The 14,739-nt window shown below is 45.1% G+C and overlaps 8 protein-coding genes across 8 annotated transcripts; 6 read left to right on the forward strand and 2 right to left on the reverse strand.

The window, feature by feature from the left end:
• Positions 1-769: 769 nt before the first annotated feature.
• V2V93DRAFT_376433 (major facilitator superfamily domain-containing protein) lies at positions 770-3,056 on the forward strand. Its single transcript, XM_066911743.1, has 3 exons — positions 770-1,137; positions 1,191-2,617; positions 2,736-3,056. The coding sequence occupies exons 1-3, from the start codon at positions 887-889 to the stop codon at positions 2,753-2,755; spliced, it is 1,698 nt and encodes a 565-aa protein (XP_066763018.1). The 5' UTR covers positions 770-886; the 3' UTR covers positions 2,756-3,056.
• Positions 3,057-3,627: 571 nt separating this feature from the next.
• V2V93DRAFT_376435 (uncharacterized protein) lies at positions 3,628-5,689 on the forward strand. Its single transcript, XM_066911744.1, has 2 exons — positions 3,628-3,811; positions 3,865-5,689. Exons 1-2 carry the CDS (start codon positions 3,782-3,784, stop codon positions 5,407-5,409), a joined length of 1,575 nt encoding a protein of 524 aa, XP_066763019.1. The 5' UTR covers positions 3,628-3,781; the 3' UTR covers positions 5,410-5,689.
• Positions 5,690-6,377: 688 nt separating this feature from the next.
• V2V93DRAFT_135197 (major facilitator superfamily domain-containing protein) lies at positions 6,378-8,727 on the forward strand. The gene is made up of 2 exons (XM_066906821.1): positions 6,378-7,150; positions 7,211-8,727. The coding sequence occupies exons 1-2, from the start codon at positions 6,620-6,622 to the stop codon at positions 8,447-8,449; spliced, it is 1,770 nt and encodes a 589-aa protein (XP_066763020.1). The 5' UTR covers positions 6,378-6,619; the 3' UTR covers positions 8,450-8,727.
• Positions 8,728-9,035: 308 nt separating this feature from the next.
• On the forward strand, positions 9,036-10,401 carry V2V93DRAFT_376438 (uncharacterized protein). The gene is made up of 2 exons (XM_066911745.1): positions 9,036-9,247; positions 9,305-10,401. The coding sequence occupies exons 1-2, from the start codon at positions 9,197-9,199 to the stop codon at positions 10,166-10,168; spliced, it is 915 nt and encodes a 304-aa protein (XP_066763021.1). The 5' UTR covers positions 9,036-9,196; the 3' UTR covers positions 10,169-10,401.
• Positions 10,402-11,988, forward strand: V2V93DRAFT_376440 (uncharacterized protein). Its single transcript, XM_066911746.1, has one exon. The coding sequence runs from the start codon at positions 10,450-10,452 to the stop codon at positions 11,689-11,691; it is 1,242 nt and encodes a 413-aa protein (XP_066763022.1). The 5' UTR covers positions 10,402-10,449; the 3' UTR covers positions 11,692-11,988.
• Positions 11,989-12,086: 98 nt separating this feature from the next.
• On the forward strand, positions 12,087-12,924 carry V2V93DRAFT_376441 (nucleophile aminohydrolase). Its single transcript, XM_066911747.1, has one exon. The coding sequence runs from the start codon at positions 12,155-12,157 to the stop codon at positions 12,890-12,892; it is 738 nt and encodes a 245-aa protein (XP_066763023.1). The 5' UTR covers positions 12,087-12,154; the 3' UTR covers positions 12,893-12,924.
• V2V93DRAFT_376442 (uncharacterized protein) lies at positions 12,853-13,554 on the reverse strand. The gene is made up of 2 exons (XM_066911748.1): positions 13,248-13,554; positions 12,853-13,158 (listed from the first exon to the last, which is right to left on the reverse strand). Exons 1-2 carry the CDS (start codon positions 13,470-13,472, stop codon positions 13,018-13,020), a joined length of 366 nt encoding a protein of 121 aa, XP_066763024.1. The 5' UTR covers positions 13,473-13,554; the 3' UTR covers positions 12,853-13,017.
• On the reverse strand, positions 13,538-14,702 carry V2V93DRAFT_376444 (glutathione S-transferase). The gene is made up of 3 exons (XM_066911749.1): positions 14,547-14,702; positions 14,228-14,497; positions 13,538-14,165 (listed from the first exon to the last, which is right to left on the reverse strand). The coding sequence occupies exons 1-3, from the start codon at positions 14,622-14,624 to the stop codon at positions 13,734-13,736; spliced, it is 780 nt and encodes a 259-aa protein (XP_066763025.1). The 5' UTR covers positions 14,625-14,702; the 3' UTR covers positions 13,538-13,733.
• Positions 14,703-14,739: the final 37 nt, after the last annotated feature.

Genomic DNA, 14,739 nt, shown 5'->3' on the forward strand with positions numbered 1-14,739 from the left:
TATAGTTAATACCTTAAACGTAATTTAGATTTCAGGTGAGCCGCAGAGTAGTCTTGATATGCTGATAATAAGCTGGACCAAGATATTTTCAGCTCTTATCTATGTAATTTTTTATGCCCTCCAATTAGATCAAAAATACTACTCAATCACCTTTGGTTTGTATGTCTTTTTGTTAAATTACAATTAAACCCATAGGAGGTGATCTACAAGACTAGTTTCTCACACCCACATAGCTTCTGCGAGCCATAAGGAAACTGTGTATAGCAACAGAAAAAAAGGCATTTGCTTGAGTAAATTTATAAAAATGCTTATCTCTCTTATCTAAAGTAACGCGATCCACATTTTCCTTAGCATCATCTTGTTTGATGCTCGATTTCATGTGCAAGCGGTGCAATTGCTTGGCACGATGGTGTTATGTCGTTTTGACTGACAATGACAGGCTGTCGATGGACACGGTCCAGTACCTAGATCTATATCTTATTGTTTCCCTGTGTATTCTTCCTACACCTATTCTCTGCTTTTATATCATCCTTAAACTGAATCTGATAAATATTTACCTTTCAAATTTGCTATAGATAGATTAATCGTACAGGAGAGTGATTCCTGGTTTTATACTGGTACGCAGCCTCTGCGGACTGTGCTCGGCTTCTCCGACATTGACATCTTAGCTATACAGAGTCGATCGTTGACGATCTTAAGGGCTAATTTAAAGCGTCCAGGGTCGTACTCGGTCGTAGTCGAACTCGACATGGACTAATAACAGATATGAATGTACCTACTTATGCGGGTCCCTACTTGACTCTAGAAATATATAAATGCACGCTCATGCCGCGCAGCTTGTCGTGCTTGACGTTCCGCTCGCAATAGCTAGCTTACGTGAAAATAAATGAACGTTCTCAAGAAGGTCTACAAAGCAGTCAGCTATGATCGCGATGACGAGGCAATTCGTTTTCAAATTCTTCGAGAGATGTCTCCTGACGAACGACGCATTCGATTTGCATCACTCGTCGATTCCGAGGAAGATGAGGCTGCATATGAGCCGTCTAGGTTCATGAAATTTGCTGGACGGTTTTGGGATACGTTTAGAAAGTCACCTAAAGAGCGTACTTATGTGCAGAAACTTGATCTTAATATCTTGTGAGACTACGTCCCTAAGATTCTAATTTACTGAATTCTAACCATCTTGATAGGATTTATGCACTACTGTCGTTCTTTATCAAGACTCTTGACAATTCCAATGTTTCAAACGCGTTTGTCTCTGGTATGAAAGAGGAACTAAACCTCTATGGCCAAGAACGTAACCTGTTCAACACAATGCTGAACATCGGCACAATTGTTGGTCTTGTTCCATCTCAAATCATTCTCAATCGTATACGTCCTTCGATCTGGATTCCTAGTTGTGAACTTGTATGGTCTATGCTCGTTATGGTCATGGCTTGCGCTCAGGGTGCTAGTCTAATCTACGCAATCAGATTCTTACTTGGTGTTCTGGAATCTTGTGCGTATCCTGGTTTTGCTCTTGTACTGGGATCATGGTATCGCCCTGATGAACTTGCAAAGCGTATGACCCTCTACGACGCGGCGTGGGCTATAGCATCGATGTTTTCAGGATACATCCAGGCTGGTGTGCATACTTCCATGAACGGCCTTGGTGGACTCTCCGGATGGCGCTGGCTGTTCATTATTGATGGCTTAATTGGAATTCCTATTGCATTACTTGGATACTGGTCTGTTGCCGATTTCCCTATCAATAGTCGTGTACGTTGGCTATCTCAGCTCGAGAAAGACTTTAGCGTGACTCGCATGGAATCTGTAGGTCGCAAGCCACCAAAAAAAATGACTATCCGAAGATTTGCACATATCTTAAAGTCATGGCGTCCATGGGGATTTATCTGGCCGTGGGTTCTGTTTTCAGTATGCGATACAACGTCATACTTTAATCTGTGGCTTAAAGCTTCAAATCTCTATAGTGTTAATCAAATCAATCTGATTCCTACTGGTGGCTACGCGCTTGGTCTTGTTGCTGCGTATGTTTACTCCAATTTATCTGACCATATGGGTACACGATGGCCGTTTTTGATGTTTGCTGTATTCATCTGCTTTTTGGGTAACTTACTACTTGCAATCTGGGAGATTCCTGACGGTCTAAAGTTTTTTGCCTTCTTGTGCCCAAATATCGGATACCCACTTTGGGGACTCATGCTCTCTTGGGGGGCTGAGGTTTTTCAAGATGATACCGAAATGCGTGGACTGGCTCCTGCTATGGGAAGTACTGTGGCATCAGCTATTCAGGCGTGGCTTCCACTCCTATTATTTCCCACGCCAAAGGCTCCGCATTATCCAGTCGGATATAAAGTTACTGTCGGTCTAGTCGGCGTGGAAGCTATCGGAGTATTGCACTTTTTGTGGCAATCGAAGCGAGAAGCTCGCCGCAAGGGCAAAGTTTTCAATAAATATGGACTTGCGGTTGCTGCCGAAGATGCTGATGTTATGCGCCTTCGCGATGATGAGAACACACATTCGCTTGAGAGACTTGATAGTAAGAAGCCATCGCACGAGATTCATTTGTCGGAGAAAGATGATGTTGTGGATAATAAAAAGAGCGCGGTTGTGTTTTCTGAGAAAGAAGTCAATGTTAATGAAGAGTAAACTATTTATAGTACTTTCAGTTGACTTAGAATCTCTTCATTCTACAATTTGATGATTTCTTGAATAAGGTATGGCAAATGTCTTACCGAATGACATTAAAATATGAAACATTTAATGAAATTAAAACTTTACACTTTGATTCGCTGCATATTATGGAACAAGGATGCTGAAGCAAGTTAAATATCTCAAATTGCAGGACTGTCCAAGCATATCATATTGATAGAGTGCGTCAATCAGAATGCGCAATTAACTCCAAATCAAGAAAACGCGTATATTTGACAAAAAAAGTCAATGAGAAGGGAAGGTTAGAATAGTCACGAGGAGTAAGAGTTTTAGGTCTTTCTATATCTTTCCTTTGTAAACACAGCAGTAAATCGTATTATATTAATAAGATATTTCCGTTGAATTCTGGAAGTAAAATGAAACGATTGATTCTGTGGTAATCTTCACGACAGTTTGCTTTATTTACCAGTTGCCCATCTGGCTAAAGTTTGCCAAAAAAAATAAAAGCCGCGCCGCACCCGCGTCTGGAATGCGGACCTGACGCCAGGGGCTCCTTAACACACGTGGAGCGGCTATTTATTGCTTAGAATGCGTTTTTTTTGACAAATTGACTTGTAAGGGGCTGTCAAGGGATTCATTTAACGTGTTTGGAAGGTCAAAGGTTGACGGAGTGATAAGAGCCAGTTTGAGAGAACGAGTTCTTCTATTGTTTAAATGATAGTAATTTGAGGTCGACAAGGTTAAGTTGCGTGGTGCAAATCAATTGACAGCATTTTCATCATATGATTACGACTCTCAACTTGAAACCAGAAAAAGGACAGTGAACAAGAGCAAACCTCCTTAACACGTAGTTTGATCATGACGCGAGACGCGACGCGTCTCATAACGGTGCGGCTCACATATCTCAGCTAAACTCAACCGCTTTTAGCACCATCCCTTCGAAGAGCGCTTATAATATCCCCTCTCTTTGTCCCTTTGATCTTCTTTTACTTTGTTTTCTTTTCTCGTCTCGCTGTTCAGTGCTCAATTGCTTCAGGCTGTAGTTGCCGTCCTTTCTTTACCTCTTAAGTCACTCCTTCCTTTACACTCATTATCTTTCGGATCGACTACCACTCCTTTCAATTCTACGATGCCGTCTGCAAATATGAAGAGCAGTGAGGTGTGCATGATTTCTATTTCAACAATTGTAGTATTTTATCTAACATGAGCTAGTTTGAGCAACCGACTATTGCTCCTGAGCCGAACAATCAGATCAGTGTTCGCCGCATGTGGAACTATTTGACCATCTTTTCCATCATCTCATTCTTTTTCGGCGGACTTTTCGGTGCTCTTATTGGCGTACATGTTGCCCAGCAGGCGCTTTCCAAGCGTATTCCTGTTGCTTCGCCTGCTCCTGTTGCTTCGCTAGAGTACAGCGGTCTTGATGCTCAGTACGGTAATATTGCTGGTAGTCGTCATGCACGTATGCATCGCCGCTCGGCTGTGTGCGATCCGACGACGACTATTACTTCTACCGAGACTGAAACTTCTACTGCGACTTCTACTGCGACTTTAACTGTGACCGGTGATGTCAAGGCTATTGCATCTGGCGGGCTCACGGCAACTATGTCCTCTGACGAGCTCACAACGACTATTACCCAAGTTTCAACTGTTGCTCAAGTAGCTACCATTACTTCGACTACTGCCGTCGTCGATGGCACTACGTCGACGATTTATAGCACGATTTATCTTACCCGCACGTCGACTCTATTTTCCACTTCAACTATGGCGTCTAACTGGAGTGGAATCACAAATTCCTGGTCGTCAGGATCATCGTGGAAGGTCCCGACTAGTACTTCTAGCACGTATAGCACTCCAGTCTCATCCGTCGATGCTGTTGCTGACTCTTCTGCTCCTACTACTACTTCTGTGACTTCTACCGCTGACCCTGCATCTTCTGATCAGGCTTACGCCACTGGCGGATCGAACTCGTCGTTGTCGGCTAACTCGTCTATTGCGTCAACTTCTTCGCCTGTGTACTACTTACCAACAACGTCATTGCCAGATACAACACCTTCGTTGTCCTCTTCTTCGGTGTCTTATATGACAGTCTCTAGAACGACGACGTCAATTTCTCCATCTGCCTCGGCTCCGAACGATGACACGGCTCTGGTTGTATCAAGTGTTTCCCCGTCTTCGACAGTTTCTTCTGAGACAGTTTCATCGGCATCAGCGATTGTTGCCGCTGTTGCAAGCTCAACAACTTCCTCTACACCTACTTCGTCGCTAGCTGGTACAAGCTCTACCTCGTCGACTGCATCATCAGCTTCTGCATCTTCAAGTACCGGCCTGACTGCAGACGAGCAGAGCGCACTTGATGCTCAGAACGCTGCCCGCGAGGAGGCTGGTGTACCTGACTTTACGTGGTCCGACGATCTCGCGGCCGAAGCAAAGAGCTACGCCGAATATCTTTCTGCGAATGATCTTTTTGTGCACTCTGGTGTCGCTGGTGAAGGCGAGAACTTGTACTGGTCATCTAGTACTGCCTCAGGTCAGCTGACTGACGCCGTTGATTCGTTTCTCTCTGAAAAATCCTCGTACGATGCAGCTGGAGACCCGGTGATTGGCGACGGTTACACTGCATACGGACACTACACGCAAATCATCTGGAAGACAACGACTGAGGTTGGTTGTGCTGAGAGCGAAGGATACGTTGTTTGTAGATACTACCCTCAGGGTAACTATCTAGGAGAGTCGCCTTTTGACCCCGCTAATTAGTTTGTCAGCTTTGCTTTTTTTTTTTTTTTGGAGTCAAAATGAGTTGGAGGTGACTACTGAACTTGTTTTGATAGATGTCGAATTAGAGGGTACTGGCGTGGTATAAGGCTATTGTTTTTTCGTGCTTTTGCTTTATTTTTTGGGTATATTTTAACTGTAAATAGCTTGCCAAGGATGAATCGATATTTCAGAGGCATGAATTTCTATGGCAATGCATAATAATAATCAAAAATGAATAGTAGAATGTGCATTGAATGATACGCATAGGGTTTTAGGGTCATTTAGGTACTAACCCCGTTGCTGACATAAATGCCCAGCTCTGTGACTCTTGGCTTCGAAGACCAGCATCTCGTTGAGCGCCTCCGCCGAGAGCTCATCTCCACTGCCTTGTTGAATCCTGAGAATGCCATCATTCGACCTGCCTTTCTTGCTTTTCTTATATTTCAGAGAAATATTTGGGACTCAGATAGCAGATTTACAGTAACCCGCACGTTCCTTGCACTAGAGTTGCAATTGAACCTGGTACCGCCTAGCTTGGGTTGCGGTTGCAAGTTTAGACCACCGACACTAGTTTTGCGTCGACTGTCGAAAATCTTACTTTTCAGCTTGGAGAGCTTAGTCGAATATTTATCAGAAAAGGGGCGGCATCAAACGAGCTGCGACAATCTGAGCTCGCTATCCGCATTATCGAACTGCAGTTTGATAGTAGTGCTGGAACTTGCTTGAGATACATGCCGCAGAATCCCAGTATGTTACTCACCGCATTTGGCCTGTTATCCGGTCTGTCAAGCTGAACAGCAAGTGGCTGCACTACTGTCTTCCGCTAATGGGAGAGCTGCCGGGAGTGTGACTAGACGGCAATAATAAGTTTATTCTTGATGCTCGACACGGTCCCCTGATCGGATATTTTTTTTATTGGCACTGACCAGCCAGTCTCATAGCGGTTGATTTCTCTATCTACAGCGCCGTCAGTGCACAGTGTATGTACTGTACCCGCTGCCGTTATCGCATACGGGCTCGTGCCTGGTTGAACTCAACCTGTATGTCTGTGCGGAAGCCTGTCTCGTTGATAGTGAACATGGCCCACAAGAGCATGTTCATCCTCAGCCTAGTGGCGAGAGCCCCTACTACTATATAAACTTGCTCCTTTGCCCACCTCTGTCAAGCTTCGTTATCAGTTCAGTCCTCTCACCTGTCCATAAACACGATCATGGGATTTAAAGACAGATGCAACAGGTTCCTGTACTGGGTGCAACCCAATGTGACCGTCACTAGTCCCGAAGATTTTCGTGGCCGTGACGTAAATACCTGGGACATGGAGGAAATCAAGGTTCGTTTCGCGGATTTGATTGACGACGAAGAGCACGAATATCAGCCCAACGCTCTCCAGCGGACTCTTGGTCAGGCTTGGGATACCTTCCGTCTGCCACCCAAGCAGCGTCGATTTATGCAGAAGCTCGATGCAAACATCTTACTTTACGCTCTCCTCTCTTTCTTTATCAAAACTCTTGATAACTCGAACATTAGTAATGCATATGTTTCTGGTATGAGGGAAGATCTCAATCTCTACGGAAACGAAAGAAACCTGTTTACCACGCTTTTTAATTGTGGTTACCTAATTGGTGCCATCCCTTCTCAGGTGATTCTTAACCGTGTGCGTCCTTCGGTCTGGATTCCTACCTGCGAGTTTATCTGGTCAGGTCTTGTTATGGCGATCGCTGGATGCAACAGTGCCCGACCCGTAAGTCCTTATTTTTTGTAAATAAAAATTTGAATTATATACTAACCTTTGTGAAAATAGATCTACGGTATTCGTTTCATGATTGGGTTTTTTGAATCTGTTGCCTACCCTGGTCTTGCTCTCGTTCTCGGTTCATGGTACCGTCCTTCGGAGCTAGCCAAGCGTATGGAGCTCTATGATGCTGCGTGGGCTATTGCGTCTATGTTCTCGGGATACATTCAGGCTGGTGTGTATAGCTCCATGAACGGTCTTGCTGGCTTTGCGGGTTGGCAATGGCTGTTTATCATTGATGGAATTATCTCGTTTCCTATTGCTTGGCTTGGATATTATTCTATTCCTGACTTCCCCAAAAACAACCACTCGCTCTATCTCAGCGAGCTTGAGCGAGAGTATTCTTATGTACGAATGGAGCTGGTCGGACGAAAGGCACCAAAGAAACTAACATTCCGGCGTTTTATTGATATGTTCAGGTCATGGAGACCGTATGCCTTCTTGTTGCCGTGGTGTTTGTTCAACATCAACGACACTACCGGATATTTTACGTTGTGGCTCGACTCGTTGAAGATCGGCTCGTTGCGCAGGTTTACCGTTCAGCAGGTAAACTTGATTCCCACCGGAGGTTACGCTATCTCGCTGGTTGTCGGATACTTGTCTGCCAACATCTCTGACCGTGTCGGACATCGATGGGCGTTCATTATTCACGCCGCCTCATGGTGTTTCTTGGGCAACTTGTTACTTGCTATCTGGGATATTCCTTATGGCCTCAAGTTCTTTGCTTTCTTCTGCCCGGATATCGGTTACTCTTCATGGGGTATGATGCTTGCGTGGTCAGCCGAAGTCTTCCAGGACGACACCGAGTTGCGTGGTATGCTCCCCGCTGTTGGTTCGACTATTTCCTACGCTATTAACGCATGGCTGCCCAACGTTATCTTCCCTACTGAGCACGCTCCTCAGTACAAGACTGGTAAGGGTTATCAGATCATTTCTGGGTTGCTTGTTCTTGAAATTCTCGGCGTCTTGTTCATGCTGTTTATGTGGAAACGTGAGGTTCGCTTGAAAGGTCGTGTTATCAACAAATACGGTCTTGCAGTCGATGCCGAGGAAGCCATTATTCTCAACACTGTTGGTGGAGAAACTATTCAACAGCAGGAGAAGGGACTGTATGCTATCTCGACACGCGAGATTCACGAGTCATCCGAGGGCAAGAGCGTCGAGATTCTCGATGGTGTCGAGCCTGTGTCGATGAAGGGCAGTGACTCGGATTCAGACGCAGATGTCATCAAGCAGGAGAAGATGTAAATATGCAAAGTACTGTGCTTTTGCGAATTTTGTTTTTTTTGCGTAATGTGTTTTGTCATGGATTTTTGTTGTCATCAGTTTAGTCAATTTGGAAATAGATCATTTTGTATTTTTTTGTCCTTATCATATTATAACTCCCAGAGTAGCTCTACACGAAAGCAAAATTCAGATGATTCATTAAGCCTTTTTCCACAACGCAAACTTAGCTAATCCTATATATCGATGACTCGTATATTATAAGAGCATTCACTAGTCATGTGACTAGAGCATATAAGCAGCAGCACTGAGTGCACCGAAATTTTTGTTCGTGCTCCGCACTTGAGTCAGTTTCGCCAAATTGTGCGCTGGTCTCGGTGTTTGCGCTCTGGGTCGCGTGTAGGTTGTTTACAGAGTGCTGTGTTTGGGTATATTTGCTATTGCGTCTACTAGCATCCGGTACAGCATCTATTGTTGAGATACAGCGACTTTTTGGTTTGCGTGATGGATGTTTCTTTGGACGGATCGCTCGGTGGAATGGGTAGGACACCTCAGATGATTAATATATCTCAGCATCAGCACCTACCTCAACAGCAGCAGCAGCAGCAGATACAGGTCAGTAATGCTTTAAATGATCTGCAGAGTACATTGCAGCGGCTCAGTGCGCTGTTGCTACCAATCTACGACGAGAACACAACAGGCGGCGAAGAAGATGTTGTTTTGTTTCGATCTACAGAGGAAGCTTTCAATCTGTGGCTCAAAGAACAAAAGATGTACATGAAGTGGAATACACATAAGAGGGCGGACTACAGGAAGAAAAATGTAAGTACTGGTTTTGGGAATTGGGTATCTAAAGGCGATACTGATTTTGTTTCATAGAAACGAATCCAAGCCGGAGCACTTGATTTCAAGTATGTTTATCTCTGCAACCACGCAAAGACATACACTTCGCAACATAATCCTCAGGTACCGCCCGAAAAGCGTCGGAAAGGCAAAGAGACAATAAAAGTTGGCTGCCACGCGCGCATTGTGGCACGACAATACACAGACGCGAATCAGATTGAGATCCGCTACCGCTGGCGACATAATGGGCATTCTCCGCCTTCGCCATTAGAGTGCTTGATTAAACGAGATGACGCAGGTAGAAGGGAATGGCTTGAGTTGCGAGTCGGACAGCTATATACGACTGAGCCGTTCATGGAGCTCTCGCGGTACAAGGCGGAGGAGTTTGCTGCCTTTGAGCAGAGTGCGATGAATATGAATTCCTTGCCGGAGATTTATAGGCTGCTGCGAATTAAGCCGTCGCAGATTGTCGAGCTTATGCGGGCGCAGGTAATGCATTCGGCTGAGCTTCCAGACAATAGCGCGCGGAAGATGCAGCTGTGGCAAGAGCTGTTCGCGGAATACAATTCTACAGTGAACTTACTGTATCAAAAGAACGGCTATCTTGAGGACGTGTCGCTGACTGCTCTGTGGGAGCATTTGGGTGTCGTGAAGGCATACAATAGGCGGCTCCGAGAAATATTGTTTCCCCAGGGGCGACCTCCCCAGCCGCAGCCAGCACAGATGCCACAGCAGCAACTTCAATCTCAGCAGCAGCAGCAGCAAGACCCAAATCTGCTGCAGATTATGCCCATTCCACGTATGCCACCACCGCCGCAGGAGTCTTTCGGCCCGCAAGTTCTCTATCCGCATGGATTTGCCCCAGCGCAAGTGCTAGCCTCTCCGCAGCGGCCGAGCTAGGAGAATTCGGTCAAAGCTCCTTAATTTGTTTTAGCGTTTGGTTTATTTATGGGTGCAGTCAGTCTATCTTAGATGACCATACCACGCGGCAAGCTGAGGTTATTTTCTAGTGACGCGTGGCATTCACCTAACCCTCATATTAAAGAATACAAGCTAGTATATTTTGGGACTAGCGTGAAATGTGGACGCGCGGCCTCTTGAGCCATATTACTTCGGCTAGTTCTTCAATTTTTCTGTCAGTCACCATATCATCATTATCATCATCACCACCAGCACCAACCATGAATAACTACCCGTTCGAGGAGTTCCTTATGTCCGGTGAGGGCTCGCATGACTTCTTTGCTCAGCAGCAGCAGCAGCAGCAGCAGCAGCCGATTATTGCCTCGTCGATCTCGCCGGCAGATATGTTGGCGGTGCCGCAGCAATCTCGAACGACAAGTTTGTCGTTTGCTGATTCAGAGTCCGACAACGAAGAAGATTTTTCCAAGAAACGTGCTGCAAAGACATTCCGTCCGGTAAAGGATATTCCATCTGACGATGATGAACGCCTTTTGGCTTCGGAGGAAGGCAAGAAGCTGTCGTCAAAGGAACGTCGTCAGCTGCGAAATAAAGTTAGTGCTCGCCACTTTCGTTTACGACGAAAAGAGTACATCACACATCTTGAGCAGCTTATTGAACAGCAGTCCTCGGAAGCAAACGGACTCAAGGCCGAAAATGAGCGTCTTGCTCTTGAAAACAAGCGTTTGACCGAAGCTCTGCAAGGTCTTTCATTATCGCCAGCGCCGACCTGCTCCCCTGTGTCTTACCTTTCTCCCAGTCCGAGCGAGGAGGTTTACACTCCGTCGATGTCACAGCAGCAGCAGACTGTTGGACACACTTCTTTGTCTGACCTCGTCGAATTTGATTTTCTAAATGTACCTTTGGGATCACATCCTGCTATGGCACTCTTCCCCACCACGATTGACAGCCACTCTGTATCTTCGTCTTCGTCTTCTTCTTCGTCTTCTACATCTACGCAGCAGTCCTTGCAGCAGGCGCCGACTACTCAGCGCATTACCCCACGGATTGCAAACTTGCTACCGACGTTTAACACTCGCAAGGATACAAACCCCAACTCTATTGACTGGCCTCTTGCGTATTCGATGTCAGCCACTGACAGCCAGGCATCGAATAGCGGAAGCAGCAATCCAATCATAGGCAACATGCAAGTTTTCAATACCCTTGTTCCTGAATCTCTTGCTGAACTTGAAAAAGAGGCTCTTCGCGCGCAGCAGGAGCGCGAAAATATGGAGCGTGTTGAACGCGAGCAGGAGACTGCGCGAACGACAATTACTGTTGATTTGTTGCTACCTAAGCCCGATAAGGAGGATGAAGCCGACAATGAGCAGCAGCAGGGGCCTAGGAGCCGTGAAGGAATCTGGGAGGATGCGTGCAAAGCTGCTGAGGAGGTTTATAAGCGGTTGGGTCTGCATCTCGCTGGACTGTCGCTGAATGAGGATGCGACCAAGGCTGTTGACGAGTAAAATCACGGTATATATATTTATAAAAGTGTTCTACTCGGTTCTTTTCTTGTCTTGTCGTTTTTCTTAATCATTTTTTTCTGTATTTTTTTTTGTTTATGTGCTGGTTTTAGTTGACGATATATGGAAATTTGGAATGGAATATGTATGCATGAATGAAACTTGCGGGAAGAGCCGGTGTTTGTGTGTTTTCTCGATTGTTTTGTTTATCTGTATAAGAATGTGGTGGAGGCTATGTCGGCGTTTCTATGGTGTTATAAGTTGTTTTAATTAGTAACAAATAACTGTTTTATCTGTTTATTATATGAATAAGATTGATCGTATTATTACATAATCTACGGCTGAGGGCCGCGTGTGTCAGCCAACAGTCGTCTGTCGTTCCTCACTCTTCTGAGTACAATCACTCTTAGTTTCAAAGACATCAACAGAAACCGCACCAGCATCTAAATACATACAATAAAAACAAATGAATACAATGTTTGCCGAACAATTCAACGAGCCGGCGACGAATCACTCAACAGCTGCGCCAATCGAGCATCGATTTAATCCGTATTCAGACAACGGCGGCACGATTCTTGCGATTTCAGGCGCTGATTATGCGGTTCTTGCCGGTGATACAAGACATATTTCGGGGTATTCTATTAACTCGAGATTCCAGCCACGAGTACATACTCTGCCTGGAGAAAAGCCGTTGATTGTTTCTGCGAACGGGTTTTCTGCTGATGGAGAGACGTTGGTGAGAAGGCTTGCGCAGCGGGTGGAGTGGTATTCTTATAATCATAATAAACCACTGAGCGCCAAATCATGTGCGCGACTGATTCAGACAATGTTGTACGGGAAAAGGATGTTTCCATATTATGTTGCTACTATTCTTGCTGGATTAGATGAGAATGGGCGAGGTGCTGTCTACTCTTTTGATCCGGTTGGATCGTATGAGCGAGAGCAGTGCCGGGCGGGTGGTGCTGCTGCGAGTTTGATTATGCCATTTCTGGATAACCAAGTCAATTTGAAGAATCAGGTTGATCCAGCTACAGGGGAGCCAAAGATTGCTACCGACTTGTCATTAGAGGACACGGTGAAGTTGGTGAAAGATGCGTTCAGCAGTGCTACGGAGAGACATATTCAGGTTGGTGATTATCTTGAGATTAAGATTGTCACGAAGGATGGTGTTAGTGTAGAGTACTTTCCTTTGAAGAGAGATTAAACGGATTGAATACATATATATCACTTATCGTACGACTTTATAATCGCCATATATTACATCAATTCTATTTACATAAATTCTCTCTTTTTTTCCTCCCTTTGTGTCAACAGAGAATAAACTCCCTATTATTTGGAATATGGCATCAAGCGACCAATGCGCTTAAGATGGTTTCCCTGTCCCGGACCGTGGGCAACTCCACGAGTATACGCCCGCGAAATAACGCTGACCGGCCAGCCAGCATTTCCGTGATTTTTGCCAACAGCAGCCTGAAATCGAAAGTAGTGAATTAGTATCTCTCTAGAAATCTCAGGATTGCATATGATGTATGTAAGTCAAAACGGGTAAGAGAACATACGTGTTTGTACTTTCCGGACTTTGTCTTGTGCCACCGTGCAGCTGCTCCGGTATGTGTCTTCATCTTGTATCCCTTCACAGTTTTAACTCCACGTATTTGCTGCTCGAATAAAGATGCTGTCATAGTAGTGGTTGCCGTTGCTGTTGACGGAGTAGAAATCGTCGACCGCGAGAAGAGATTAACGGAGGAGAACAACCGCGGACGAAGTAATGAAATGAGCGACATTTTTTTGATACTGCTCTCTCTAAGACAAATTAAACAGCTGTTGTATTGGGCTGTATATATAATTCGCAGTCTTGTATATGCTCCGAATATCTTTTTATCCGAAAGACTTTGCTCTTTTCATGCCCGATATTTTGGATAAACCCTAATACACGCATATCCAGATATTGTGGTTTACAAATTTATTGACAGTTTGTATTATAGGCATTTTATTTGACATATAAATGGACTATAGACATTAGAGTAATTATCAAGTACACAAATTTATTTTTGGCCTAGCTTCAATTGCTGCTCAAATTGAATTTTGATCCAGGCAGCACCCGCCTCGGCAGCCATCTTGGTCATATCCTTGCTCTTTGCAACTTCCTTAATCATAAACGGTGACGGCGTATCAAGACCCTTCTTGACCTCTGGAATTGCAGAAACATAGTCTTGCCATTCCTTGAGAAGTGGGTAATCCTCAGACGGGATGCCGGCATATGTATCGAAAAGCACCCATCCCAAACACGCGAGATCGGCGATGGATAAGTGGTCACCGACGAGGAATTTACTATTTTTGGTCTCCTTCTGTTTGGCGAGACGAGTTTCTAACACAGAGAATAGACGGCGGGTTTCATTTTGGTAGCGATTGATTCCATAGCCTCGAACGTCTGGGTTCGATGTTACGCAGTAGTGGAGAAAGTGGAGACATTGCCCCTATGTTCATCGTGAGTACGTATCTGCCATACCAGAATATGTGAAAAACAAAAAGTAGATACCTGCATCGGACCAAGTCCGCCAACTTGCCAGAACAGCCATTCAAGGACCTCATAATACTCAGGTGAGCCCTGTTCAAAGCTGAGTTTGTGCTCGGGATCGTACTTATCAGCAAGGTACAGCAGAATAGCACCCGACTCCATCAGACGGACATCTTTGCCGTCGGTATTATCCACAAGAGCAGGAATGCGGCCATTTGGATTGATTTCGAGGAACCAAGGTTCTTTTTGTTCGAGCGCTGAAAGCGATACCGTGACCACTTTGTATGGGAGCTGCAAACTATCAGTTTAGACTCATTTTTGAATATCAAGGACTACATACTCCGAGAAACTCTAATGCGGCAGTGATCTTGACGCCATTGGGCGCAGAAGCAGTATATAAAGTGAGTTCCGGAGCCATTGAATATGTTGGTCCTATTCCGAGATATAGAAGAGAATGAAACGATTGAGACAAGGCGACTAGTTCTTTATCGGAATTCTTGCCGGTATCCCTCAAGTTGCCTTTTTTTGGTGGG

Source organism: Kockiozyma suomiensis, assembly GCF_038497685.1.
Source record: "Kockiozyma suomiensis strain NRRL Y-17356 unplaced genomic scaffold V2V93scaffold_20, whole genome shotgun sequence".
In the NCBI taxonomy this organism is placed as follows: Eukaryota; Fungi; Ascomycota; class Lipomycetes; order Lipomycetales; family Lipomycetaceae; genus Kockiozyma; species Kockiozyma suomiensis.